The sequence below is a fragment of the Orbicella faveolata genome, unplaced genomic scaffold, assembly GCF_042242905.1.
Source record: "Orbicella faveolata isolate gen_17 unplaced genomic scaffold, um_ofav_v1 contig_26, whole genome shotgun sequence".
NCBI lineage: Eukaryota > Metazoa > Cnidaria > Anthozoa > Scleractinia > Merulinidae > Orbicella > Orbicella faveolata.
In genome coordinates, this window is record NW_028301554.1 from 2,381,172 (window position 1) to 2,407,500 (window position 26,329).

Below are 26,329 nucleotides of genomic sequence, written 5' to 3' on the forward strand. Positions count from 1 at the left end.
AGCCGCTGAAACTAAGCACTAGTGCCTGAAGCTCTTTCAGCCCGCTACGCACACTATACGATATATACACCAGTGTCAGAAAATCCATCAACGTTGGAAGGAGGAATTTAGAACTAGCCTTTAATGTACATTATAGCAGAAGCCCTATACTCTTAGTCTCTGGTAAAGACGTTTAACATCAAACACATTTTAAAACATCTTTAATCATTTCACAAGCCTCACATTGAATTCTTGCGCTAACGTAAAATAATTGGACACATTACTCAGGACATACCTGGCCTCTTCGCGTAGCAACAACAAAGACGCCATTGCATCAGCATGCTCCTCGTCTGTCATGTCAGCGTTCATGACACTCAGGTCGGCAATTATTTTGTCCAACTCGTCCGCCACGAAGTCAGTGCAGATATCTTTTGGAGCCGGATACGAAGTAACCGTTAGGTCTTCACGGATGTCTTTATGGCCAGTACCAAGCTCACTTGTGGCATCATTGGCACTTTCTGAGGCGTTCCTTAATTGAAAATAAATTCTACTTGTTAGTACATGTGTCGCTTCTGAAGTTTACGTAAATCTTAACCTGTAAAAATTGCTCGTAACATTTTTTGAATGAAAAGTTGTTTATGTTTTTCGCGATTCTTTCCGCAAGGTTAATATTAATTTTAATTCTTATTCCTGGAGAATGCCAGTTAAATTTGTCGAATCGTCGATTTTAAAATCAATTCTAAACCAAAAAAATCCTGAAAATTTTAAAACATTAAAGATAAGAGTTGAAAGTTTCAGAGATACAGATATCGTTTTCATTTTTCAGTTCTTTGACGGCTACTAAACAGGAATGCTTACTTGTCTTTTTCGGCCAGTTTTGCCGCATTTTGTTCCCTGCAACAATTGAAAAGTAGATTTCGTAAGTAAGAACTTTTGCTTTTGAGGGGAGGGAGAGGAATTCTCTGCTCTTGTTGACCTGTCTATCGACACGATGTTCAGGATCGTTACGAGTGTTTGTTTGTGGTTGGATCATGATTGTATCACTTTGCAGGGCGCATGGACGCTATCGACCTTGATGTGAACGTTAGCACAACGCAAAGCACATCAAATGTACAAGAACGCCTTAAATTTCTTATAATAACTTAGTTTGCAGACTTAAATCTTACTCGACTGCTTCTCTTAACCATGGCGGTACATTGGGCAGTGTTTGTTCATCGCTGGAGACTGAATATCGTTCAAAGTCGTCTCCATATTCACTTCCACTCATGTTTGATTCTGCTCCTCTCATGAGATCTTCATCTTCCACGCGCGGAATGTTACACTCAAAATCTGGCGTAATCTCATCTGTCCTAGCTGCAGATGATGAATCACTGGCCGAGGTTTCATTGCGCGGTTCTTTTTCATCCTTGGAGACCTGTTTGTTAATACAATAAGATTTATAAACGCTTGGTGACAAACTTGACTAGGATTTGACCAACAGAATATCAACACAATGTTCCTTTGCAAAGTTAAGGAGCTCCTTCTTGACTCCATCACTCACCAAACAAATTACCACGCACCTAAGTAATGCATTGCTGATAGCAGGAATAAGATTTATCGTTGTTCCCTAAAATTGCATGTTTTTTTTTTTTGAAAATAAGAAAAAAAGTAACTCTTAGACGCTTTAAAATAATGCCTCCCCAGGGTGTCATATCCTCGCCAAAAGTCCCAAGGAGTAGCCGCAGGGATCTAGTGAGATTAACAAGACGGACCTCCCTAACATTGGTTGAATTCCTTGAATACTTTTGTTCTGATTCGCTTTATTAAAGTTTGAGTTGGGTATGAAAAAGAAAAGGTTTATTTTACATCATTTCGGCAACAAGAGCGTGTCATTTACCTGTATTGTTTCTATCGGAGTAAGTTGTCTTGGTATTCGTCGCCTCACTTGTGGTGTCGGTTCTTTGGCAGGTTTACGACTGCTACGTTTCGCAGCTCTTGGAGGACTGGTACTGAATTTAGCCTTAGCTTGTTTTCCTCGCCTTTCTCTTAGATTAATACCTATTAGCAATTTTAACCATTAGTTTCCTTTCAGTCTTCCTATGTTCTTGACAGAGTATTAAAAAAGACAAAATTTATCAATGCCACAAAACTGCAAAGCTCAATTGCACGACGAAAACTAACCACAAATGACAAAGAAACATTACTCCCCTCCCCATTCTTCTCGCGTTTTTGGAGTCAAATAAGCGTGAGGCTTGGGGCTGAATAGTCTCCATAGCAACGTAAATACTTGCCGTTCCTTGCCGTGTTATCTCGATGGTGGGAATTTCTAATCATTAAACCCCAGAACACACACAAAAACGAATGAGCATGTCAACTAAATAGTTTCAAAAAGCTTTAGAGCTTTGGTTACTTGCAGAGAAGTAGCTTCTAATCGTAAATTTAGGCTGCAGAAACTTTGGGAACCTCATTTTATCATTTTACAATGTAGCGGAATTAATTTGCTTTGAGTGGCTATCTTAACCTTTTATTGTAGTTCTTTTTTCTTACTATTTGACTGAAATGTAATAAACACTTTAGAACTTACTGCGGATTATCGAGTTGTGTTTAATTTTAGGTGTTTTTTGTTTTCATCTTTTGCTTGCCCTTCGCTAGTTAAACAAGAAAAATCTGCTACAATCGCAAATCGGGGAGACATTCTCCCCTTCACGAACAAAGGAAGGAGTGTTTTGGAAACTAAATTTTTTGTTCCATACACAGGTATGGTACTAAGAAAAGTGTTTCATTTGAGCAAAACAACTGTTTTGCTCTCTCCAGTTTTCAGTTCTAGCATTCCCCTGATTCCAACCGTCCACTCTAAGTCTTGTTTTTTTTTTTTCTAATGGACCTAATGTAAGCTCCAACTTTGTATAGATTCCAAAGCTGATTCTAAAATAAAACTGTTTTAGGTTTAATTTTCCCTCTAATGGCAAATTAAAAATCGCACATTACGATACGATTACTAAATGATGAAACAGTACAAAAATAATTTAACTGGAATAAACACTGCAATAAAATTCGGTCAGAAGCTAACATGGTTCTTATAAGCTTACTACATACAATCTACATTGTCATGGTTTAAGCTTATGTCCAAAGAAAAAGATCAAATTGAACACAATACCTGAGTCTCTTCCTAAAGGTTTTTCTCCCATTACGGCTCGCACATTCTTCTCTGGGAGTTTGTCCTTTTCGATCTTGTTCTTTTTCTGACCGACCTTAATCGGAATCCTTGATGGTCGCTGACTTTGAAGTTTTTCCACTGAATCCTTCGACAAGCTCGGCTTTTTATTGCCTTCGTCTTCTGATGAAGAGCTTTTGTCGCTGTCACCACTCAACCGAGTCACTCTGACTGGTATTTTAGACTTTTGTTTCAGTGGAGGAAGATGATTGCCACCACCACTAATTTCGCGGCTTAGCCACGAAGCCATTTTTTATCCTCGGCTATTTACACCGGTCTTAACGAAAACTTAAAATGTATTTTTTTTTTTTTGTATATTATATTTTTTGTTTTGTTTTGTTTTTTTGTCTTTTGTAAAAATTTCTCTTCAATTTCACTACGAAAAATGTCGCAATTCTCTCGCTCCAAAACTCGATACTAACCGCACCGATAGCCGAAGCAAATGATTTAGATTTTTCACCTGAATCCATGGAAACCGTAGTCGAGTTTTTCGTCATAAACAACGCTGGCATTTTCGATTGCTCGCGCACTGTGACACTAAACTCCTTTCCGTCCAAATTTCAGAAATTTGGGGATCTAAATTTACAAACGCATTGAAACTAGCCTTGTAGCAAAATTTAGAGAGAAATAATTGGATTAAGGTAACTGTTTTACGACGTAGCGAGCGAAATTTTCGTTACTATGAATGTGAACCTTCGCATTTGCAAGTAAGCTAACGCGTAGAACATTTGTCTCAGACTGATGGTGCAAGATTGCTAAAATCAAGAACAATGAAAAAAACTCACTCTCTTCAGCAACTTTAAAATCATAATTATCAAGTAAAAATACAGTGATCTCAGTTTGAAAGTAAAGCAGCAACCGAGCTTCCTTTGAAAATGTCACTCTGATTCAGTTCTTGTGAATCGAAGGTCGATGCCGAGTGTAGAATTCATACCTTACTGAGGTCTTCGTTAATTGTCCAGACAAACTTGCAGAGTATCATTTTGTAGCGGTTTAGTGAATGAAGCTGGTCTTCTTATTTCCTCAGGGTAAAGAGTGTCTTCAAAATTCTTCTCTCAGTTCCGGAATGAGGTTCAATTGACGACGAAATGTTAAAATTCTCGCTTTCAAAAGTCGTGTCCGTCGTGACTGTTTGCTCTTCCAGCAAAGCTAACCACTACATCATCAGGAACACTGTCCACTGTAATAACAGCCAATGGAGTAAGAAAAGTTGAGTGCAGGTTGAAACTGGAAAAACACCATTGGAAAGAATGACTTTTTTTCAAAGGAATTATAATTGACTCTGGCACTAGGAGTCTGGAAACGAGAAAGAAAACTAAAGTGAGGGAGGTGGGGGTAGGGGTGAGAGGAAAGACCTGGGGAAGGGAACTGAGCAGTATTGTACTTCAATATTTTAAAGTGCACTTCAGTTCCCCATTTTGGTTAATGTAGCAGAATTCATCATTCGGACGGTTCTACCGCTTAAAGTTTTATAGATGAAAAAGTAGCGGATATTTTCCTCCTGCGAGGTGCGGAAAACTATTTGACAGTTGACGAGGGCAATCCGAGGGAAAGGCGCATTCTGAGCCAAATATCCCGCACAGAAATCAAGAGCGAATATCTACCAGTCGTTCAAAACTTTATCTAAATCCTCTTCACAGACACTTCAAAAACGCAAAAAGGCAGCCGCCTTTCTCTTAACAACCGCACACTGCCAGAATGAGGTTCAAATGACGAAGCACTCTTAATTTTAACTTTTTCCGAGACTCGGTAACGTGCGTTGCAATTGCCTTTCAGAGGTCAGAGAAGGTTCGATTCCGAATTAAGTTATCGTAGCCAATCAGAGGAAGGTTTATTGTGAGCTCTGAAGACAGCGATCTTTAGGCTTCGTCAGCACTAAGTATTGTTGGCATTTTATATGCACAATTCAAAGTGAAGATGGATCTACTTTGGAACCACTTATAATGGCCGTAGCCCTGTCGGAAACCATAACTTGGGCTCCTCCGCCCAAGTAACAATTAGAATAATCACTTGACATACTGGTATAAGCTCCATTTCGGTTTTATTTCATGATTGCACGAGAACTTAGACTTTCTCAAAGTCTTTCGTCGCTCGTTCGGTCGCTGCGCGACCTCACTTCAAGCTCGCTTTAATTTCTCAATCGGAGAGTTTCGAGAGGGCGGCTTGGAGCATGTCTAACGCGAACTAAGAAGATGGCTGCAATACGAATTCTCCTTCTTGCGTGCCTGTTGCAGGAGGCATCGGAACGAACTGGAACTAGACCCAAAAAAATATTTACAACGTGGTAATTTTCCTTAAATATTATTGGCTGTCGCTGGAAAAAGGACAAACGCGCACCGGCTGAAAACAGAGACGTGTGACTATCTTATGACAATCCCATACTCGAGTTGATTACCACTTTTGATGTAGTACAACTATGGCCATAATACGAATTTTACTTCTAGTGTGCCTGTTGCAAGAAACACGGGCACTGGCTTGTGTTAATTCAAACAGGAAGTCGTTCTCCTATGCCATAAAGAACGGTTTCATACACGCAAACGTAGAGACCACGCTGTACGAACACGATACTGGGCAACCGGGTGTGATTACAGAGCAATGCTTTATGTCCTATTGAAAGAGAAAATTGCAATAGCAGGACAATCCTTTCTACTAGGAAGTGAAATGCAGCCTGCTACTGTTAACTCGTATACATGGGTGAATGGCGAAGACTTGCTTGGCTGATTAATCATATGCAAATTGCATTTATATCTGGGCTAAAAGAACACTATCCATGTACTTCAATGCATGGATTGTAAAGATCTTCCTTACACTGTACAGCATAATTAACTACACTATGTAAGCACAAACTGATTTATGTCACAAATTGCCTTACAAATTGATTCCATTTGGCTTTGTGTCTGTACTCCTGTAATGCTTATGTGACCAGAGATGTATCCAGTACGTCATAACTCCTGCATCCTGGAATGCACTTATTTACCAGTTGGCCACACAAAATATGGGACAAGGGTCCAGTTGAACACAGAAAAATAAATTGAATGTTTATGCAAATGAAACATAAATGTGATTTTGCAGAGTTATGCTTAACTGTTCAACATGTGAAAATGAACTGTTGGTAAACTAATCAATTCGCCACAAGAAAGAAGCATCTCTACTATCATTTACTGAGAAACACTTATGCATAACAGACTGGAGAACAAAGGAATGATACTGTCACAAATATTTGCAACATTAATTAGCTGCTCCTCAAAAACATTAAATGGGTCCTCAGAATTTTGAAAAGGACCCTCGACCCCCAAATTTGAAAACGTGGATACAGCTCTGAGTGATGACCAAGTCATTCAAAACAATGTAACTTTAGCTGGGAGTTTTCATGTCTCGAAAACATTGAATTTGCAAGGCAGTTTATTGAAGGGCTCCAAGCAAAGATGCCCAAAGTGACTTTTTTTTAGAGGGGGGGTTGCGTTTGGTTATGTGGAAAAATGGAGCCAAATTTGGCACAATAAAGGAGGGTGTCAATACACCTTATTCCAAAATGGCCCCATTTCAGTGTTCCTTTGTTTGCTTTCAAATTAGCCCTTGTTGCCTCATTCAAGGGAAAATATTCTTTTGAATTTCGAGTTTAAGAACGAGGCAACAAAGGGTAATTTGAAGGTAAACAAAAGAACACTTAAATGGCGGTCATTTTGGAATAAGGTGTATAGGGTATGGCTCTAGTCAGTGAACTGTTACAAAAAATGGATTTAGTCAGTCAACAGCAACAAAAGAGATTAGTCAGTTAATTCATATGATTTTATGACTTTTATGAGCTGTAGAGAGCTGTAGATGGTCTCCTTTAATGTTGCAAAGTAAGCCTGGACTGGTAACTAAAACCGCAGGCAGAGCGCAGGCTCGGAGCGTGTGACGAAACGAGACCGAATAAGGGAAGTCATGCAATCTCCAACAGGACACGCAACATACGAAAGAGAGGGTGCAAAAAGTCTCCAAAGTATAGATCGTTTTCACTGTCACGCAATAAAAAAACAAATCGAAAACCATCCAGTGGAAAAAGCTCCCGAATAAGGGAAGTCGTGCAATCTCCAACAGGACATGCAACGTACGAAATAAATAAACAAATATTCTTTTGACTTTCGAGTTTAAGAACGAGGCAACAAACGGTAATTTGAAGGTAAACAAAAGAACACTTAAAAAATATATATATTATTTGCGTAAACAAATAAATGATGTATGTATGTATGTATGTATGTATGTATGTATGTATGTATGTATGTATGTATGTATGATTGTATGTAATAGAGGGTACAAAAAGTCTCCTAAGTATAGATCGTTTTTGCTGTCACGCAATAAAAAAATAAATCGAAAACCATCCATTGGAAAAAGCTATGAAATTATGATGGTATAGAAGATAGCTAAATAAGACACTTCTCCAAGTTTTAGGCCTGTGCGTTTCCCGAAACTTCAGATATTCGTCGAAATGTTTCGCAGATATTTACAAAGTCCAGTATGAAAACGCCATGTTGGTGTACCTCCGTGGTACACGAATATGGCGGCTGGAAAATAGTGTAAACATCTGGAACTTACTTTGGCTATCTAGGCGACTGATTATCAGTACTGATCAAACAAGCATTTACATAAGCACTTTTCCTAATGCTCTAACTTCTAAAAAGGCTCAAAATCATGAGATAAGTATATATTTTTCGACAAACTCGATCATAGCCTTGTGTCACGCACCTCCACAACCCTGAAATTCAAAATGCTCTGGATTCTAAACGAAGCACGCTGTTGAGCTGTAAAATTGTAAACAGATATAAATATACCGCCTCTTATGCCTGATGAAGATAAAAACTTTGGTGACTCTTTAGTTTTGGATTTTAGAAAGTGATGACGTCACGTGAAAACGATCTATTAGATGAGGTAAAAGTAAACTAAATTTTATTTATCCTAGAAAGTCTGCACCCTTTGGTCATTAAGTCCTCTTAGGTACCGCTTAAGAGTCGATCTTCTTTTATATGTTAGTCAGTTCATATTTTGTTGTTTACACGAGGAGAGACGAGAGAAAAATGTTTAGTATTTGTACTGTAAATATTGTCTGTGATGCCCAATAACTGCCAATAATCAACACTAAATTAATGTCAGTGCTAATATAGATTTGATATTTTGTTGAATCCTGTATTAGTTAACGAATAAACTCAATTTTGTCCTGTTTATGTTCAGGGTTGAAAAAAGGATGAGTCAAAAGCTGGTTAAGAGAATCGCAAAAAAAGTGTCACGATCTTGTGTTGCTAGGGATATTAAAGGAGTTATCCACCACTGCCATTGATTACAGGGTGTGCGTAGCTCATGAAAAACTGGGAAGGGTCGGGGAAAGTCATGGAATTTTGAAAAGCCCAAAAGAGCATAGGCTCCTATGCAGACATTCTTTTGGCTCATCATGCAATCGTTGGAGAAGAAAGATTGCGTGACGAGCCAAGAGAATGTCTGTGTAGGAGGCTACAAAAGCAGGCAAACTCTGTGAACTCTACTAACGTGGACACCATTTGATACAAAAGGCCATTTTACATTCTTTGGTGTAATATTCCATGAAAATTGTTGTTACAAAACTTCTAATTATCAAAAGAAATGACTACTATTTTCATTACATGTAAAACCTATGTTCTAAACAAATAGTTTCATACCATACAATTTCAAACCATTATTGTGGTGACCAAAACATGTGTTTTCAAGAACACCCTTCTGGATACATTTGAAATGCACTAATAATCTACTGCATTAACTAAGTCAAATTAAGGCATATGAAATGTAAACAAAAGGACAGGAAAGGAAACTAGCTTTTCTCAAGTTCCAAGATGGACCTTTTTTGACAGACAGATGTATCCACAACTGCTGTAATAACCAAGATAGAGAACAATTCAGTTTTTGTCAGTCACCGGAACACTTCTAGTTCCTTTCTCCACTCATGCCCAGAACTGACTCAGTGCAGATATTTTTAATTGGGTACTTGATATTTCACTGAGAGATTTGGCAATTTCGTGTCCCTTCCTTTTTAAAACAATTCTGTGCATAACAGCTTAGTAATATGGATTTGTGTTCTACATGAGGTTTATGTATCTCATTAGCAGTCAACCCAAGGCATCTCTCAACATTTGAGATCAACAGCAGATGGTTCCTATCATCTTCAACCATTTCAACATACTTCTGAGCCGGTTGAAATGGACAATCAACCAAACGGCAAGCAAAAACAGTTTTTTTTTTCCCCCAACAAAGTACGAAAAAACAACAACAACAACAACAACAACCAGCTGAAAACAGTTCATCCCAACACAAGCAGGCCTTAAATATGACCTCACTCATGAGCATTAGAATAAAATGCTTTGCGCAATTCATTACAAAAGAACACTAGAATTAGGAGTAACAGTTGTCCCCTTGCACCTGCTAACCTAGCACCCTCCCCCCCTCCCCTCAGCCTGAATAAACCTGTGGATATTGAAGCAGTGCAGTCGCATTACAATGTAATGTATTTACATGTTAGACAAACACCAATCAATGTGAGACCTCTTTCACTTGTACATTTTGTTTCCTCACTGTAGACCGCGTGACATTACTCGCAGGTGATTTGAGCTTTTGTCTCGGTTACTGAAATGAATGCATACCAGCATGATTGTGAACAGTTTTCAAAGGGTAACCTGAAAACACTGACCCTTGGTCCGTGGACCCCCACAACGGACCGGGTCCGTGGACTACCCTACGGACCGGTCCATGGACTACCCCTACGGACTCTCCCTACGGACCACCCTAAATTAGTGTAAAAATAATAAAGATTTCACTTATGGGTTGTCTAATAGATTCAGACTCGTGCTGGTGATTTTTCGAGTGTTACACCGTGCAAATGTAACAGACTTGGGTTTTTAACACCCCACCCTCCCTCCCCCAAAAAATGCCTAAAAGCTGTTTTCAGCGTAAGGAGATGCTGATGGTAAGAAGGAAAGTTCTTACCTTCCATTCGTGGCTCAATCTGGCTATGGAAGATATATTTTTAGGCTGTCAATTGTTGTTTGTATCTGTTATTCCACTGAGCAAATTGTGAAGCCTGGAACGAGTTCACGAATCCACGGGAGAATGGGCAGAACAAAATGGCAGAGGAGAAAGAACACAAATTTTGAGGCTTCCGGGGGCTTCCCCGTACGCGTCTTTCATATACTGTATGGCCACAGCGAAGGAAATGGCAATGTGTAATGATTTAAATTGCACCCGAGCCTGAATCCAGGTCTGTTATGTTTGCACAATGTAACGTTCAAAATTTTGCCGTCACGAGTAATCTATTGGACAACCCGTAACTGAAATATTTATTTATTAATTCTATTATATTTTGGGGGGTGGTCAGTAGGGGGAGTCTGTGGACTGGTCCATGGCTAGTCCGCGGACCTTGTCCGTAGTGGGGGTCCGCAGACCGGGGGTCAGTTTTTTCGGGCTACCTGTTTTCAAAGACAATAATCTCTTTAGTATTGACACATGATGTACATGATGAAAACAAAATGCATGAGTGAAAGAGGTCTATCTGAATTTTTGTTCACCTAATGCAGCCTAGCAAATCTTCACCATTCATACACCCAGGTGTATGTGGTCACAATAGCAGGCTGCATAATTCCCCTGTCTAATAGAAAGGAGTTTCCAGTCATTGCAATTTTCTCTTTAAGTGTACGACTGTCATTGGTGAAGAACCCTTCGTTCCCAGCGAACTTTGTTTTACTGGATGGTTTTCCCTTGATGGAGGGCTCTTCTTTGCTGTACAGTTTTTCTTTCATGGAAGAATATTTGGTGAAAAACTGCTCATTTCTGGGAGGGGTGGGATCTGGCCAGGTGTTAGGACAGCCACACTTATCTTTGCTAATGTCCATATCACTGCACCTCCACCAAAGTTCGAAGGATTTTGTAAACAGCAATGGATCGTGTTCGAAAAACTTGTAAGCGCTCACAAGTCCGTCTTTGTCTAAATGAGTCAAGCCAGCATTGTCGAGATGGTATAGTCCTTTATCGAAGTAATATGCAGACAGGAAGAAGTCTTCAGTGCCAGAGGATAGCCAAGTTGTTTTGTTACTTCCATCGATATACGATCGCATACAGCCCTCTAGAAAAACAAGATTAGAACTGCTGGCAACTAATGTCACCATGAACAATGCGCCCGCAGAGTTATTGACGTATGCCAAACGAAGGAACTCCAACGGTTTCAGGTGCACGTCTTCGTTCTTATAGAGCCTCAGCCTTGTATGTGACGGCAGAATCAGATCACCCAACACCAAAGGATAATTCTCCACCCCTCGGATGATGTACCAAAAGTAACCAGAATCGGTTGTGGTGGCAGTCACTCGGAATGATTTACTAAACGGTATGCGAAAAGTGTTGTAGATTCCACCATCAGCCGAATGAGCGATTCGCCGTGTCCCCCATGGAATGTTTGCGAGGTCGTCTCTCTCGGAGAATCCTAATCCATGAGCGAGGAAGAGATTAAAATCCAAACTTGCCTCCACTTCACTGTCGATGTAGATTCTTATTCTTGTATCTTGATTCATCGTGAGACCGGTAAACCATTGCTCCGTAATCACACCCGGTTCCCCAGTGTCGTGTTCGTAGAGCGTTTTCTCTACGTTTGGGTGTATAAAACCGTTCTTTATGGCATAGGAGAAAGACTTCATCTTTGAATTGACAGAAACAAGTGCCCATGTTCCTTGCAACAGGCACACAAGAAGTACAATTCGTATTACGGCCATAGTTGTACAACATGAAAAGAGGTAACCCAACGCGAGTACCTTCAGTATTACGGGATCGTCATAAGATAGTCACATGTTTCGGTTTTTCAATGCGCGATTATCGCTAGGCTCGATTACCAGTAGACTGCAAAACAGTCGTATTTTTTGCGAACGCGAGAGACGGTCAATATTCGAACGAAAGGTCTGGAGCGAGTGTAAAAACGGCGAGGGAGAATGGGGAGAGACGGGCGTGTGAGGCTCGCGTGCTTCACACGCGAGGATCGCGCTTACGGCGCTTCGCGCCTTCCAAAAACGTCCGAAAACGACTGTTTTGCGGTCTAGATTACCAGCCGCTGTTCGGGAAAGGAGACCGGACTCGAGAAAGCGGTGGAAATCGAACCTAGTTAGTCGCCTTTCCATCGAGAGCTGTCCGCGGACTACCCTACGGACCGGTCTATGGATTACCCCTACGGACCCCTCTACGGACCATCCCCCATGAGGAGCCTCATAGAGGGTTTTTTTGGACGCTGTTGGAAGCCTTGGTTGCTACAGACGCTTTACTAATATTCTTTTATTAATTTACAAATGTGTGAAAGGTAATTAACTAAATATGCATGTACGTTTCCGGCTCCCGCCGTGTGCAATATGTGTTGACGGTCTAAAGGCAGTCCAAAGCGTAAAGTCCTCTCGTTTTATTTTAAAAAATAATCCTGTTTTTGTTGATCGTTTTTGTTGATCGCCTCGGATTCGTTCTGCTACTCCCAGTAACGAAGTGACAAGCAACAAAACACACAGTGCATGTATTTGACGGTAACACCAAGTAACTGTCTTTTTATTTCCCGCGTGCTCGCAAAAGTTTCGCAGCAACAATTAACAGCACTCTTATCATTTGCGTGAGATTGCAAAACGTTTTTTGGCGTGTATCTCGCAGCAACGATGAACAACTCTATTATCATTTAAGGCGCCTTAGCAAAAGACAGGGTTACTTTAGATATTTTAGCGCGTATCTCGGAGTAGCAACAATAAACACTCATATGTTCTGATCTCTAGATCTGTAATCCCCCGCAAGTAAATGGCGCGAGAACAATAGACATTCTACACAATGAACATCCTGTTTCAAGTTAGCATGCCGTGAAAATTACTCACCAGTAGCTAGCAGTTGTTTAGCGATGGACACTGTAGACACTGGTCAACGGGAAAAACGAATAGTTAAATCGCGGGAGCATACGACAAAAGAGAAACGAAAAAACCGAAGGGAGTGGAAAAAGAGAAAGCGCGAGGCCAAAAAGGCAAAGGTTAAATCACCTTCGACTCAAGGAGATCATGTGATTCCAAATGACAACGAGGAAACGCCTGTGGTCGCTCAGCCGAAGGCAGCTTCATCCTCTCGAATTGTACTGAATCGAAGCATTTCACCCATGGTCAACACGGAACTGAATAATGCGAAAAAAGTTCCAGCAAAAACGGAATCCTGGCACTCGAGAAGCGCGTTGATGTTGCGCCTGGCTCAAGGAAAATCCCAGAAAAAATCGGTGCAGAGTATCTCTCAATTCAAACGACCCGAAACTCAACACAGTCCACACAAGGCTGACAAGGGCGTATCTGAGCCGGTCTGCAGTCACGTTCAAACACAACAACTATTGCCTGGTCTGTCAAGGCCCTCAATACCTAAAGTCAAGAAACGGCTTGTTGTGAAGGAGATGAAATTAGAACTAAAAGAACTTAATCCTGGACATATCAATTATCTGAATCAAGAAAGTATTGGCAGTGGAAGCTACGGTCAGTGCTATCATGCCCGTTACAGGGGAATTGACGTAGTCGTGAAGAAGATGATTTACAGCGATACTGCAGAGGACAAGCTGAGGGCGAAAAGGGATTTAATGCACGAGGCAGAGGTGATTACTGCACTTGGTGACCATGAAAGACTACCTATGATTGTAGGTGTCGTCACTACACAAGAGCCACTTTGTCTCGTCACACAGTTCCATGGTATAAATGGCACAAGTGGCACTCTTCACCATGCGGCGATCTCGAATATTATCACATCTCCAGAATGCCTTGATATCTTTGTTGAGATTTGCTCTGCATTAAAGCATGTCCATTCAAAAGGTTTCCTCCACAACGATATCAAGGCTAATAATGTCGTCCTCGAAAATAGAGCAGATTCCGATAGATGCACTCCTATCCTCATCGATTTCGGAAAGAGTAGCAAAGCTTCTGTCAATTTTCCACCGGCTTCCGCTAACAAAAAGAGAGCGCATGAACACGGGAAAAGCTATTTGGCCCCGGAAGTATTAAAATACCGACAGTACAGCACATCCAGTGATGTGTACTCCTTGGGACGAATGCTAAAGGCTGTGTCCAAAATCATGGGATTTTACCACAGTGTACGCGTCGTAGTAAAATCTGCAACAATGGAAGCTCCTTCCGATGGAGCTGAACTGGACCAATTACTTACTAGACTTGCTGATATTCACCTGTGATTTGCATTACAGTCTACTCCTTATATAGCTATTATTTTCTAAACACAGAATTGTAAAAGCACTGTTGAGAAAACAGTTACAGCTACAGAAGTGGCCTGACGCGTAAATAGCGCGCGCGCTCAGAAACATTTTTAATTTACCATTATCGCGGGTAGCTTTGACAGTTTAGGGCTAGCAGTTGTTGTGTTTTTAAAAGAAGTTCGTGTCGTTTACCGTTTTTTGAAGTATTTTGGCTTGATTAACGAAGAGTTGTCCGTCTACCGCTCACGCACAAGCAATATATAATAATAAATAATATCCCAAAGGCCTTCGCGCCTGAAAATTGTTTGTGCCAAATAAATTGCCACGTGGGTTCTGTGCTCAAGTCCAAAAAACCTGGGAGACTTCATTACAACCCTATCAATAACCCAGAACCAGAGTTTCCATTACTATAAGTGGGCTGAATAGTTCTTATTGCAGTTGAGCCTGTGGTCAAACATTCCTTTGTTCAAAAAGGTATACAAACGAGGCGAACGGGTCAATGCAAAGCAAAATTGACCCTTTCGCCTTGTTTGTATGTCAAACCGCTGATAACTTCAATGACAGCTATCGCGGTGTTCTGCGGCTCCAAAGAGTCTGACCTCGTCCCCAGGCTCTCTCTCCTCTGCCTCCTTTGAGGGGGCGTAATTCCCCCCTAGTTTTTCCTCTCGCTCTTCCGCAAGTACGCCAAGCGCCTGCAACAGGCTAGACTGGGAAGTCCAGAACCACTGCTTTATCCAAGTTTTTCCCCGTGACGTGAGAAGATGTGTGTGACAGAGGGCGAGTGACAATAGATTATTGTGCAATTTGGAACTACTTACCATTTCTTGCTATAATAATATATTTTTAATAAGTCCATAGAAAGGATTCTGACATCAACACATTAATTACAAATTCAATTCGCGTATTTTTGGTCACGATCATGCATGAACGTATCAACGTGTAATTGTCCGCCACCCGCGACCCGTGCCGTCACACGCGCACACTTCGCAATTCGTTGTCAAAGCAATTATTACTTGAAACAGATTGCGCATTTCCCCGTTTACAACTTGGAAACTGGTGTTTGTTGTGGTCAGCGGAAACGAGTGACCGCTGACCATGGATCGGCTAAGTCGATTAAACACTTTCACTAGTTAAAATACAAGCTTGAACACAAAGGATAATAATTGGATTAAGCTTTATATGGAATTATTTTGGCCCATGGCGCCCTTTTCAAAACCATATACAAAGTTAGCTCGATGTCGCAACAGATATTCGGCCCGTGAACACTGCAGCGAATGGCCAGCTTGTAATGGCGAGCAAAGACGCGACTGCAAGCTCACTGTTGTTACATCAAGTGTTTTCCCCTCAGTTAGACCCAGAGAAGAACTGGTACGCTTTGAATTCCGATTTGTGTTGTGGAAAACCATCCGTTTTTTGTTCTACTGTGTCTGCAAAAGCATTTCCCGAAGAATACAAGCAAGTAGCCCTAAGGAATTTGCGCGGCAAAGATGGAACCGTCGCGTCTTTCCGCTGGTTTTGCTCGCATCGAAGCAGCGAAAAAGTTCATGTAACGTCAGCCTTTGGCCTTCTGCTCGGAATTCTTCGATTGAAATCTTGGTCGAGTTGCCATTTCATGAAGTCTGATTACTTCAAAGCGGTCGTATCTTCGATCAATTCCCGTGGCTTACACTGCAATTTACTTGAGGACGAGAGCGGAAAATTGGCCCAAATGCAAAGCCAGGAAGGAGTGCTAGATTCCCAGCCCAGAAAGCACGAAGATATTGATATTCCGACACCACCAAGCACACCAAGACTGTCCGAAGGAAGAAGCCCGCCAAATCGTGAAAGCCCGCCAAATAGGGAAAGCCCGCCAACAGCGCAAAGTCCGGACGATCTGGCCAAACCAGCTCTGAAGAAGAAAAGATCTATCGAGCAGCTAAAAGTTGACCATAACCTCTCCCCACCCAGCAAAAGGAGAAAAGTGAGAGAAGCTGCAACCGCAGTCATGAAAAGCATCAGCCAAGTGTGCGAAGAAAGCGGGGACACGCTGGGTGCCGTGCTCGGAGAATGCTGTCTCATGACAGGAAAAGATGGTAGCGATGCCCAGGAGACAGTCAGGGCCGTATTTGATGTGATGGTCAAAGAAAAGGGCGTCCAAAAGTCTTTCAGTAAACTTTTGTCGGAAGAAGTTTGGGAAAAAAGAGTTGAGTGTATGAGGGTCCCTGACTGGATTTACCTGCTGTTCAAGCTCAAGTCACGACTGTCTGACAGTGGTTGGCAAGAGTTGACAAATCTGACTCAACTTGGGAGGACTGGGGTAAGTTATAATGGTCGAGCAAAGTGTTTTCATGATGTAAGGTTATTAAAACTCAAGGATTAATTATTGTAGTGAACGCTTTTCTGCATTTCCCATATTGATTGCCTTTGACTATTTGATTCCTGTTAGTGAATTTTTTTTGCTTGCATATGATTGGTTAAAACCTGACATTGCAAATGGGCTCGTACCAAATTTACAGTTAATGGAACACACCTATTGGGTGATGATGTGAGACACCTGGACAATGTAGTCAATTTGGTTAGCAGGCCTGGTTTAATTTCACTTGCATTATTTTAAATGACACGCAAACGCCTTTCTAAGGAGGACAGCCAGAGCTTGTCCTTTCACTGTATATTTTAATATTTCTGTTTGAAATCAGATATATTTTTAAACATAATTAAATTTTGGCATGGGTTTCTAAGACAAAAATATTAATTTTTGTAGCAAAAATCAGACGAATGGATCATCCCGATTAAAAACAACATTGCTGCACTGCGAAAGGGTCTTTTCAATGTCACAAGAATGTTGATGGATGTGGCAAGTCTGCCCAATGAAGTTCCAGGTTATGAGGTGAACCTAGAAAATGTTGCTGTCTGGATCATCAGAGAGATGCGTCTACACGGCTCACTTCCTGATGATATTGTTTTCAATCTTAAAGTTGATGGACGCCCTTTCTTTGGTAATTGAATGGCTATCATTTATAATTTTGCTTTAATTAAAAAGAACATGTCAATCTTTCTAAAACTGTTAATGACTGCATGGATCATCATCTTACATAAAACTCTATTATATTACAGGCAAAGATCAAGTTGCAGTTGGGATTGTTCCCCTTGATGCCAAACATCGGTCCTCTCAGAGTGCAAAGTCAGTTTATCCCCTGGCTATAGCCAACTGTAAGGAAAAGAGGTAATTTATACTTTTCCACTGCAGGCCAGAACCATATTTAAGCTATTTTATTATCTCACTTTGTATAATTCTTTAAAAAATGTAATAATAATATTTTGACGGTATTTTGTGCGGTCTTAGTACCTGACCCTTATTGGCAGTGAGGATAGAGGACTTTTATCTGTTTCAAATCTTGTAATCTTGTTGTGTTACTTGCTACAGTTACAATGATGTGGAAAGCAGACAATAAAAACTGAAATTTCAATAAAGGGTATGCAACAAATAATTTATTATGAGTGATCTGGGTCGTTAGAATGTTTGTGTACATAAAGCTGCTGACAGTTGGTGAATAGTATTTGGGAGAGTTTCAAGTCTTATTAATAAGTAACTATCTTTAATTAAGACAATATAAGGTGGACAGGTTATTAACGAGTATGAATCTACATGTACATGTATGTGACTACGATTATTTGCCTACCTTGCATTTTCAAGGGAAGATCTCAGGAAGCTGTTCTTAAATTTAAACAAACAGAAGGACAAGCTTAAAAAGATGGGGATTAAAGTGGATGGCAAACACTATCGTATACGCTTTAAAGGTACTGGATCCAAAAACTAGATGATTTTAAAATCCATTTATTAATCAATATTAATTAATTAAATAACTGGGGACGCCTATTTATGAACATTAAAAAAATAGCAACTCAATTTGCTTTGTATACAGTTACTCTTGATTACAAAGGTTTGGTGTTGCTGATGGCAAAGATCAATGATGAAGATTTTCAGCTTGGTGGACAAGGCCTTGCTCTAGAATTCTGCATTTTCTGCTTGGCATGGAGAGTAAGTTTTTTGAATGTACAGTACATTTTGAAATGTCCAAATATAAGAATGTGCCGGTAGAACTCTTTTGAAACTGTGATAATTTTACCAGGTAATGTTTCAATGGTCATACTTCAAAGGGTAGTAGGGCTCACTTAAAAGCAGAATTGAGCCATGGTGTTGTAAGCAGGTGTAACGTCCAGCTAGTATAAACACAACATTTTCCACAATATTTTTTGTTGGTCCTTCTCCAGTGGCTGTTTCAGTTTGACTGGTCTCCTCATTTATTGAATTTTTGAAATAATTCTAATAGATTGTATCTATTCTTATTCCACTATAATAGGCATGTGATTGTGATTTAGGGATGCACGAAGTCTGTCTGGAACACTTCAGTCAAACAAAGGCAAACATTGGCGGGTAATATATATATAGAAAATTTGTGGTAACTAAATCACAGGATGTATTCGGACGGTCCTGCTGATTTCATTTTATTTCTTATTTTCAACTATTGTAGTCAAACTATGAAGAAGTAATTAAATGTGTTATTAACAATATATAATATATGGTTAGGAAATGGTCGTAAATAAACAATTTATTCAGTAGAAATAATGTGTTATATGGCTGGGTATTTCTGCTTGTCATTTTTTTTTAGCTGAAGTGCACCACCGTAAGTACCTTTATTTAATTAATCCTTATAATGTAATGTACTTTTTTTAAGTTTTAAAGGGCTGCGAGATGACTTAACATGCCTCCTTGACGAGGATCTTTCTACCATGAGTCTTTGTGCTTTGCACTGCGAGATGCGAAACACTGAGCAGGTGCTGAAAAGTGTTGGATTGCTGGCCTATCAGATTGGCTCACTTCCAGAATGCAATGCGAAACTTTCTGATTACGGTCCATCCAACTTCAAGGCAGATAGGATCACTGTTAAGTTGAGACCTGGACAAGAAACAGCTCCTGGACGAAATAATGTGTCTTTTGCCTCCTGTTCAGGTTACTCTAAAATCATAATTTCTACTATTTTAGTTTGTCTATTAGGTTACAAAAGATTTCAATCTTGCCAAACAGCACTAGGTTTCTTCACCTTTGTGCCAAGCACTTTTATTTCAACTGTTTTCAATGTCAAAAACTGAATCAAAAGAGACTGTATCACTATGGCAAAATGGTTTTAAAACTAAATTTGTCTCAAAAGTCATTATAATTAGCAATACTAACAAAATATTTGGTCCATCACAACTGGCGGGTGACACGCATCCTACAGTTTGATGTAATATGAAATAGTTAATCAAGTAATGGAACTAATAAAATATTTTGTCCATCAGAACTGGCGGGTGACACGCCTCATACAGTTCAATGTAACATGACCATGAAATAATTAATCTATTAGGTCTATTAGTAATACTAATGAAATATTTTGTCCATCAGAACTTGTGGGTGACACGCCTCATACAGTTCGATGTAACATGACCATGAAATAATTAATCTATTAGGTCTATTAGCAATACTAATAAAATATTTTGTCCATCAGAACTGGCAGGTGACACGCCTCATACAGTTCGATGTAACATGACCATGAAATAATTAATCTATTAGGTCTATTAGCAATACTAATGAAATATTTTGTCCATCAGAACTGGCGGGTGACACGCCTCATACAGTTCGATGTAACATGACCATGAAATAATTAATCTATTAGGTCTATTAGCAATACTAATAAGATATTTTGTCCATCAGAACTGGCGGGTGACACGCCTCATACGGTTCGATGTAACATGACCATGAAATAATTAATCTATTAGGTCTATTAGCAATACTAATAAAATATTTTGTCCATCAGAACTGGCGGGTGACACGCCTCATACAGTTCGATGTAACACAAAAGAAATAAACACACAGGTTAATGTTTTGTCCATCAGAACTGGCGGGTGACACGCCTCATACAGTTCGATGTAATACTTGTACAGGATATGGAATAGGACAGGGTAAGATACTGTAAAGTAACACACAAAAATGAAACAACAGTTGGAAGAATAAGAAACAAGAGCAAAATAATTATGCACATTTTTAATTATTAAGATTAGTACAGATCATTTTGGCGAATCGTACAGCGCCTAGAGCAGGCATGGATAGGCGCTATATAAATATTTATGTATTATTATTGTATTAATTATATATTTCTACAAATTTGGTGGTATGAACAAATGGCCTTATTTTCAGGGGAGAGTCAACTTTCATGGTTGCTTTGTGCAATTTGTAGATAAAATTGTATTTTAGTACTCAAGTTACAAAGGAAATAGCTGTTCCATGACATGAATATAAACATTTCAATTTCACTGTGTGGTTGTTGGCCCCATTAAGGGGGTGGTGTCATTGGAGCATTGTCTCATAATAAAGTGTATTTTAAGTGTTTCCCTAGGGCAAAAGGTAGGTTATTTGTAAATTAATGAGGTGTCCTGTAAACAGGGCTCTTTTGTAAACATTACAAGTACAAGTAAAAACAATCTTGTAACTGTGTTTTCAGGAAACACTGAACGGCAGCTATTGGCATCCATTGAAGACATTGTGGAAGAGTCTCTGCCTAATAAAAAACTAGCTGACCATTTCCAAGACCCTGAGGCAGCCAAACTTTGCATCCTTAACAAAATAGCATTTTGTGAGACACGACAAAAGGTGCCATTATGTCCTGTTTGTTCTGTTTTGATCTTGTGTACATTAATTCTTTAACCAAACAAAATCAACATGAAATGGTAGAACAACAATCATAATCATATATCTAGGTATTGTTATTCGTGATATGCTTGTTTTAATCTCTAAATGGCTTGGTCGAGTTTTAAATTATACACTTTTTACTTAAATTTTAGTATTTGGCTGAAGCTTTTTTCATCTTTTGTCTTGTAGTACTATCAGGAAATGATGGAAAGTGGGATTTTTGTCCGTGACTTTGGCACCAGACTTGAAGAAATTAACTTGACAAATTCAGGTATTACAATGGGTTATACGTTTTTTATTAATTCCCTTTCACATGTCACACTTTTTTATGAACCATTATTCCTATTCCCAGAGGCCATTAATTTTAGTAATATATGTAAACTAATGTATTCACCTGTTTGAATTCAGTTACATGGTGCAATAGAATGCTGGATATTGCAGTTGGCTGTGTTTAAATATGACCTATTTGACATGATATTTCTTTCCTATTATATATACAGGAATTAGCAAGGAGCTTGAATTACAGATGAAATTCTGGAAAGAGAAACAACAAGATATTGAAAGTCAATTCAAACATCTCTACAGGCCTATGCAGTCAAACAAAGGCCAAAACGTTAAGGGGAAGAAGTCAAAGAAAGTGGATCACACCAACAAACAACTAAGTTACTATGCAGGCAAATTGACAAAGGAATTTTTAATCAAGGTTAGACTTATTGCATTTAATTTCTGTTCACTGATTAATTTTCGAATATACTGCAAATCACAGCATACAAAAAAAGAGTAGTTAAATAATTATGTAGTATTTAATGTATAATTATTTTAATATAATATTTCCAGATCCTTAGCACAAAAATGATATGTTAATCTCAACTCAATGCAGGCTTTTTCACTTCAGACTAATAGCAGAGCCTGACTTTTAACTTTGAACCCTAATAATATACTAATTGCAGGTGTGTTCACTGTGGAAAGAAATTGCATATGTTACGAGGGACAGAGAGTTCAAGGAAGATGAGGAACATCTTATCGATATTTTTGATGTAAAGGTTTGTGATACCTATTCTTTTGATTGAAGACTGTTCACTTTAAAAGAAACTTCTTGATATATGTATATGTATATAGATAAACAAAATTCATTTATGTATATCTATATCTATATGCTCAAACTGGATTACATGTAGGTGAATCTTTGCTTATGTCATTGATTACATTTTTCCTCATTAACATATGACTTTGCACATACAAGGCATCATGCTAGATACAAATTGACTACAAACATTTCAAGAGCTTGTGAAATTTAGTAATTGGTGAAAGTTTTGGCTCTTTGGGTGTAATATGCGATGAGAAATTGGCTTTCAACAGTTGCAAAATTTCTGGGTGGCAAAAGTGCTAATGAGCTCGTACATTCTTTGTAAAATTTTGAGTTTTTAAACCCGCGTTGCACAAAAAGTATTCCATACATCGGGTGCAAATTCCTTGGGACAGTTAAGTGTGTTATACCCTTTCAATATTCATAAGTAATGTTTCTGTAGCTCCATCAGAAACTGTATCTCTTATGCTAATGAGACAAATATTGTAAACAAAAATTCTTCTATACTGCATGTGACATGAAAACTTTGTAAGACATTGTATCTCTCCTCCTTAGTTAAACAACTGATGCCCACACACTTTGTTGTTGACTGTAATGTTCAATTTTTTCAGTGTAAAGAGTGGGGGTTCCTTCTGTTAGAGATGTTTGGGACAAGCCTTGGAACAGGTGATTATGGCCACCTCACTGTGGAGCACATACCAATGCTTTTTCGGATGCATCGCTCATTACACCACTTGTCCAACCAGGGTTATGAGGCTGGACACAAGCTCCAAAGGCTGCTCTACTTAAGAGCAACCTCTCACGACTCATCAAGCAGTACTTCCTCAGGTAAGTTGAGATTCCAGTCTAAATGTTCACACAAATGATGTGGAAGTAGCAGGATTAATTCTTACTATTAACAGGTACTTGTGCTTTTTTCTTATGCTATAGTGGACCAAATCCTCACCCATATTTATACAGAGATGCTACTTGATATGAGGCGAGCATTCAGAGAGGCTAGACAGTCCATTACATCTGGTAATATACATGATTGTCTATAGATAGGCTTGTATTACAGGAGGGCTCCCAAGGAGTCAGTCACACCTCCAAACATGCACTGATGATAAAAAAAACCTTGATGAAAATGTCAACTCTAAGACCTGATTCCAGAAAATTCCTTTTTTTTCTTTACATCAACATAGTGCAATTAAAAGTAGGCAAATTCTTTACTTCTTTAACTTTCTTCTTTCAGGAGAGAAGCTGTTCTACTACAGAGGGTGTGGCTGGAAAGCTAAAAGAATGGTTTGGAGTGAAGAAGACAGAGAATGGATTGGAAAAATGGATGAGCTATTTACTAATCTGTTTGGTCCAGACTATTGTGAATACGAGTACACAGAGATGACAAAACACTGTGTGGTGGTACCAGGCCAATTTCCACTCATTGATTACAACCATGAAGAGTGGGAAAGAAAACCAGCCAGCAAACCAGCCACAGAACCAAAACCCCAAAGCAGCAACACTCTCGGAGTGGCACCAGCACCAGAGACAACATCACCACAACAGGATGACAGCAGCACAGGCAGAGACATGCCAAAAGAAGCAGCAGCGTTAACAACACAGCAGCATGGCAGCAACACTGCCCTAGTGGCACCAGTACCTGTAGCAGAGGCAACAACAAAGCAGCAAGGCAGCAGCAAGCACACAGCCACAGCAATGGCAGCATCAACTCTGCAAAACAGTAACAACAGCTGCCCCTCAGACCAAGTAAAACCTGATAATGTAGCCTGGCACAGTAAAGAGATTTTGGAAAATCTCAATGTTCTTACTCGTGGTGAAAGAGCATCTTTGAAACTTCCTGAAGTTGCCTTCATTTCAAAGCAAGACATTCAGCTTGTTCAGAGTCCAAATGAGGTCAGTAACCCACTGCTAGTCAATCTTCGTCCAGCAGAAAGTGCAGTGACACATGCCATACAGCTTTTGAAAGAACTGTCAGGTACTAGAACTGTGGGGACTATTAATGTTGACAGACCTGATGATGGGGATGAAGATGACAAAGCTACAGTGACTATGGGCAGACTAGGAACTTTCACTAAAGAATCAGTTGGTTTATATCAGACTATGTGTACTCTAGCTTCAGAAGCTGTCAGTTTCAGAGAAGAAGAAAGGTGGCTTGCAAACAACAGCAGCCCTGTATCAGACCTTAACAAAGTCAGAGATGTACTGTGTAACTCTAGGCCTAATGAGCAGATTATTAGGCAAGGCACATACATTATGGATGCTAATGACTTTAGCACTCTAGCTTGTGAACGTTATGTTAATGGTTTCGCTATAGACACAGTATGTTTGAAATTTCTTGAGGACAGCAAGCCCACTAACCTAGTGTACCTCTCATCGTACAGCCAAACCTGGGCAAAATAAGGACCACGGTACTTCAGCCAAATGGTGATGCCCTTCTTTGGCCACTGTGCTGTGCAAGATACCACATACATTTTGTCACCTTTTCATTTTGATTCACCACAACACTGGGGATTGTTGTGCTTCGATGTAGCAAGCAGAACTGTCCATTTTGATGACGGACTCAAGATTGACCAACCAAGAGACATTCTAGTAGTTGTTAAGAACATGCTAACTGGCTTTCAGCTTCTCTCCCACAATGACTGTTTTCAAGAGGAAAATTGGAACAAACCCAAATTGGATCTCCCTTTACCACGCCTCAACATGCCGCATCAAACTAAAACCGGAGAGGGATCTGCGAGCTGTGGTGTTGGTGTGATTTTCTTGGTGAGAGATATCATAAAAAGCAGAAACTGCCCTCCGTCATTTCAGTGGACATTTAAGAACATGGCCAGTCTGAGGAAAGATTTAATGGCTCTTATTGTTCAGTGGAAAAAGTAGAGGTCAGTGTATTGGGTGTACCTAAATTATATTTATATCATTGTGTGATTCCAGAAAATATCCATAATATCCACGCAGAAGGTTTTTTGGTTTGAGCCCACACCCTCCAGAAATTTTGAGTTGAGCTTGGTACATTCAGTTACAATTTTTACCTTTTAAACCCCCTCCCCACCCTCTCCCTCTCAGAATTTTCAATGACCTTCCTTCGTGTGGGTATAGATATTTTTGGGAACTGCACATTTCATAATGTTATTAAAAATTGCATTTTTCTATATATAGTCTCAGGACCATTTGGCCATGCTCAGTTAGATTGTACAAGTGTGGCCACCATATAAGTTCAACTTCTCTTGTGGCTCTTTTCTCTCCATACCCAACAATTAATGAAGACTTTGATGAGGGCCTTTTCCTTTTTTGTCTGGGAACATAAACCCTTTGTTTTGCCCTCTTAATTTCTTCCTCTGCAGACAGGCCTTCTTCTTCTTCTTCTTCTTCTTCGCACATCTCATTTCCTGAGAATAGCACTTCTGTGTTTAGGGATGCCAAGTCTTGTTCCTCTATTGTATCTAAAAATTTTTCCAGATACCAGATTTTATACGAAAGCTTCATTGTAGAGGCTTGATAGCAGGGCTGTGCTTTGTGACACACCTCTCGCACAGAGTTCAATTGAACATTTATCCTCCCAATAAGGTACTCAAAGTATGCCTTTGGTACTTGATGGCAGTCAATTTTAATCCATCTCCCTAGAAAACAGGAAAAAGTCTTTAATGATAGGAAATAAGAGGGAGGTTGGCATAACTGCCCATGGATGGGGGGGGTTTAGCAGTCAGTGGTTGTCTTGGTACTTGTGATCTCGCTGTTCCCAGATAGGGTTAATTGTTTTGGTTTCTTAACTCGCGGTTGGCAATTTAGTGCATACGACAAAGAATTTCATTGAATATGTCAAATCCCTACCCTCTCACCCCTCTCACACGGACTATCAATTATTTTGTTCTTTCCATAGTAGTACCATGCCATGTACATAAGAAGACAATGCCGTGTCCATAAACAAGTCTTATGGGAGCTACTGTGTTTGCAACCGTGTCTCAGACAAGCCATCAGTGCACCACTGGATAACATCCTCGAAAATGACTCCACCATTTGAAATAAAGTTTTGTCTTTTTGGACTATGCTGACTCGTTTTCACGGTTTGGGGGGTAAGGGGTGGGGGGGGGGGGGCGGTAGTTTCTGAACTATTTAAAACTTCAT

General features: G+C 39.7%; 6 protein-coding genes across 7 annotated transcripts in view; 2 read left to right on the forward strand and 4 right to left on the reverse strand.

Annotated features, from left to right (window-relative positions):
- Positions 1–204: 204 nt before the first annotated feature.
- LOC149107614 (uncharacterized) lies at positions 205–2,426 on the reverse strand. Its single transcript, XM_089296110.1, has 5 exons — positions 2,369–2,426; positions 1,856–2,016; positions 1,146–1,393; positions 838–873; positions 205–508 (listed from the first exon to the last, which is right to left on the reverse strand). The coding sequence occupies exons 1-5, from the start codon at positions 2,424–2,426 to the stop codon at positions 205–207; spliced, it is 807 nt and encodes a 268-aa protein (XP_089152236.1).
- Positions 2,427–2,839: 413 nt separating this feature from the next.
- Positions 2,840–3,931, reverse strand: LOC149107615 (uncharacterized). Its single transcript, XM_089296402.1, has one exon. It carries the CDS (start codon positions 3,420–3,422, stop codon positions 3,066–3,068), a length of 357 nt encoding a protein of 118 aa, XP_089152528.1. The 5' UTR covers positions 3,423–3,931; the 3' UTR covers positions 2,840–3,065.
- A 4,789-nt stretch (positions 3,932–8,720) lies between these two features.
- LOC149107616 (uncharacterized) lies at positions 8,721–12,201 on the reverse strand. Its single transcript, XM_089296399.1, has one exon. It carries the CDS (start codon positions 11,932–11,934, stop codon positions 10,762–10,764), a length of 1,173 nt encoding a protein of 390 aa, XP_089152525.1. The 5' UTR covers positions 11,935–12,201; the 3' UTR covers positions 8,721–10,761.
- Positions 12,202–12,731: 530 nt separating this feature from the next.
- Positions 12,732–14,704, forward strand: LOC149107617 (serine/threonine-protein kinase 10-like). Its single transcript, XM_089296398.1, has one exon. It carries the CDS (start codon positions 13,083–13,085, stop codon positions 14,394–14,396), a length of 1,314 nt encoding a protein of 437 aa, XP_089152524.1. The 5' UTR covers positions 12,732–13,082; the 3' UTR covers positions 14,397–14,704.
- A 109-nt stretch (positions 14,705–14,813) lies between these two features.
- LOC149107618 (uncharacterized) lies at positions 14,814–26,250 on the forward strand. Of its 2 annotated transcripts, none has more exons than XM_089296388.1 (16): positions 14,814–16,713; positions 17,158–17,392; positions 17,511–17,619; positions 18,091–18,194; positions 18,320–18,435; positions 18,758–18,831; positions 19,133–19,407; positions 20,331–20,396; positions 20,936–21,084; positions 21,313–21,394; positions 21,624–21,826; positions 22,074–22,166; positions 22,822–23,038; positions 23,141–23,227; positions 23,442–25,086; positions 26,085–26,250. In XM_089296388.1, the coding sequence occupies exons 1-15, from the start codon at positions 15,706–15,708 to the stop codon at positions 24,605–24,607; spliced, it is 3,984 nt and encodes a 1,327-aa protein (XP_089152514.1). In that variant the 5' UTR covers positions 14,814–15,705; the 3' UTR covers positions 24,608–25,086; positions 26,085–26,250. The 2 variants fall into 2 exon arrangements, with proteins under 2 accessions (XP_089152514.1, XP_089152515.1); XM_089296389.1 differs by having other exon boundaries at positions 26,088–26,250.
- LOC149107619 (uncharacterized) overlaps positions 25,307–26,329 on the reverse strand; it is a 2,292-nt gene continuing 1,269 nt past the window's right edge. The window contains exon 2 of the mRNA XM_089296400.1: positions 25,307–25,824. Coding sequence (XP_089152526.1) covers positions 25,337–25,824 — 488 coding nt within the window. The 3' untranslated portion in view covers positions 25,307–25,336. The remainder of the gene's footprint in view (positions 25,825–26,329) is intronic.

What these genes read in the sequence shown, in the direction of transcription:
- LOC149107617 (XM_089296398.1), top strand. Translation starts at nt 13,083, where the DNA reads ATGGACACTGTAGACACTGGTCAACGGGAAAAACGAATAGTTAAATCG.
- LOC149107616 (XM_089296399.1), bottom strand. Translation starts at nt 11,934, where the DNA reads ATGGCCGTAATACGAATTGTACTTCTTGTGTGCCTGTTGCAAGGAACA.
- LOC149107615 (XM_089296402.1), bottom strand. Translation starts at nt 3,422, where the DNA reads ATGGCTTCGTGGCTAAGCCGCGAAATTAGTGGTGGTGGCAATCATCTT.
- LOC149107614 (XM_089296110.1), bottom strand. Translation starts at nt 2,426, where the DNA reads ATGAGGTTCCCAAAGTTTCTGCAGCCTAAATTTACGATTAGAAGCTAC. An exon ending in CTCCGATAGAAACAATACAG is followed by an intron (nt 1,394 to 1,855) that starts GTAAATGACACG and finishes ATTAACAAACAG; the next exon opens with GTCTCCAAGGATGAAAAAGA. An exon ending in AAACTGGCCGAAAAAGACAA is followed by an intron (nt 509 to 837) that starts GTAAGCATTCCT and finishes TTTTCAATTAAG; the next exon opens with GAACGCCTCAGAAAGTGCCA.
- LOC149107618 (XM_089296388.1), top strand. Translation starts at nt 15,706, where the DNA reads ATGGCGAGCAAAGACGCGACTGCAAGCTCACTGTTGTTACATCAAGTG. An exon ending in TTTTCTGCTTGGCATGGAGA is followed by an intron (nt 18,436 to 18,757) that starts GTAAGTTTTTTG and finishes CCACTATAATAG; the next exon opens with GCATGTGATTGTGATTTAGG. An exon ending in AATTAACTTGACAAATTCAG is followed by an intron (nt 21,395 to 21,623) that starts GTATTACAATGG and finishes TTATATATACAG; the next exon opens with GAATTAGCAAGGAGCTTGAA.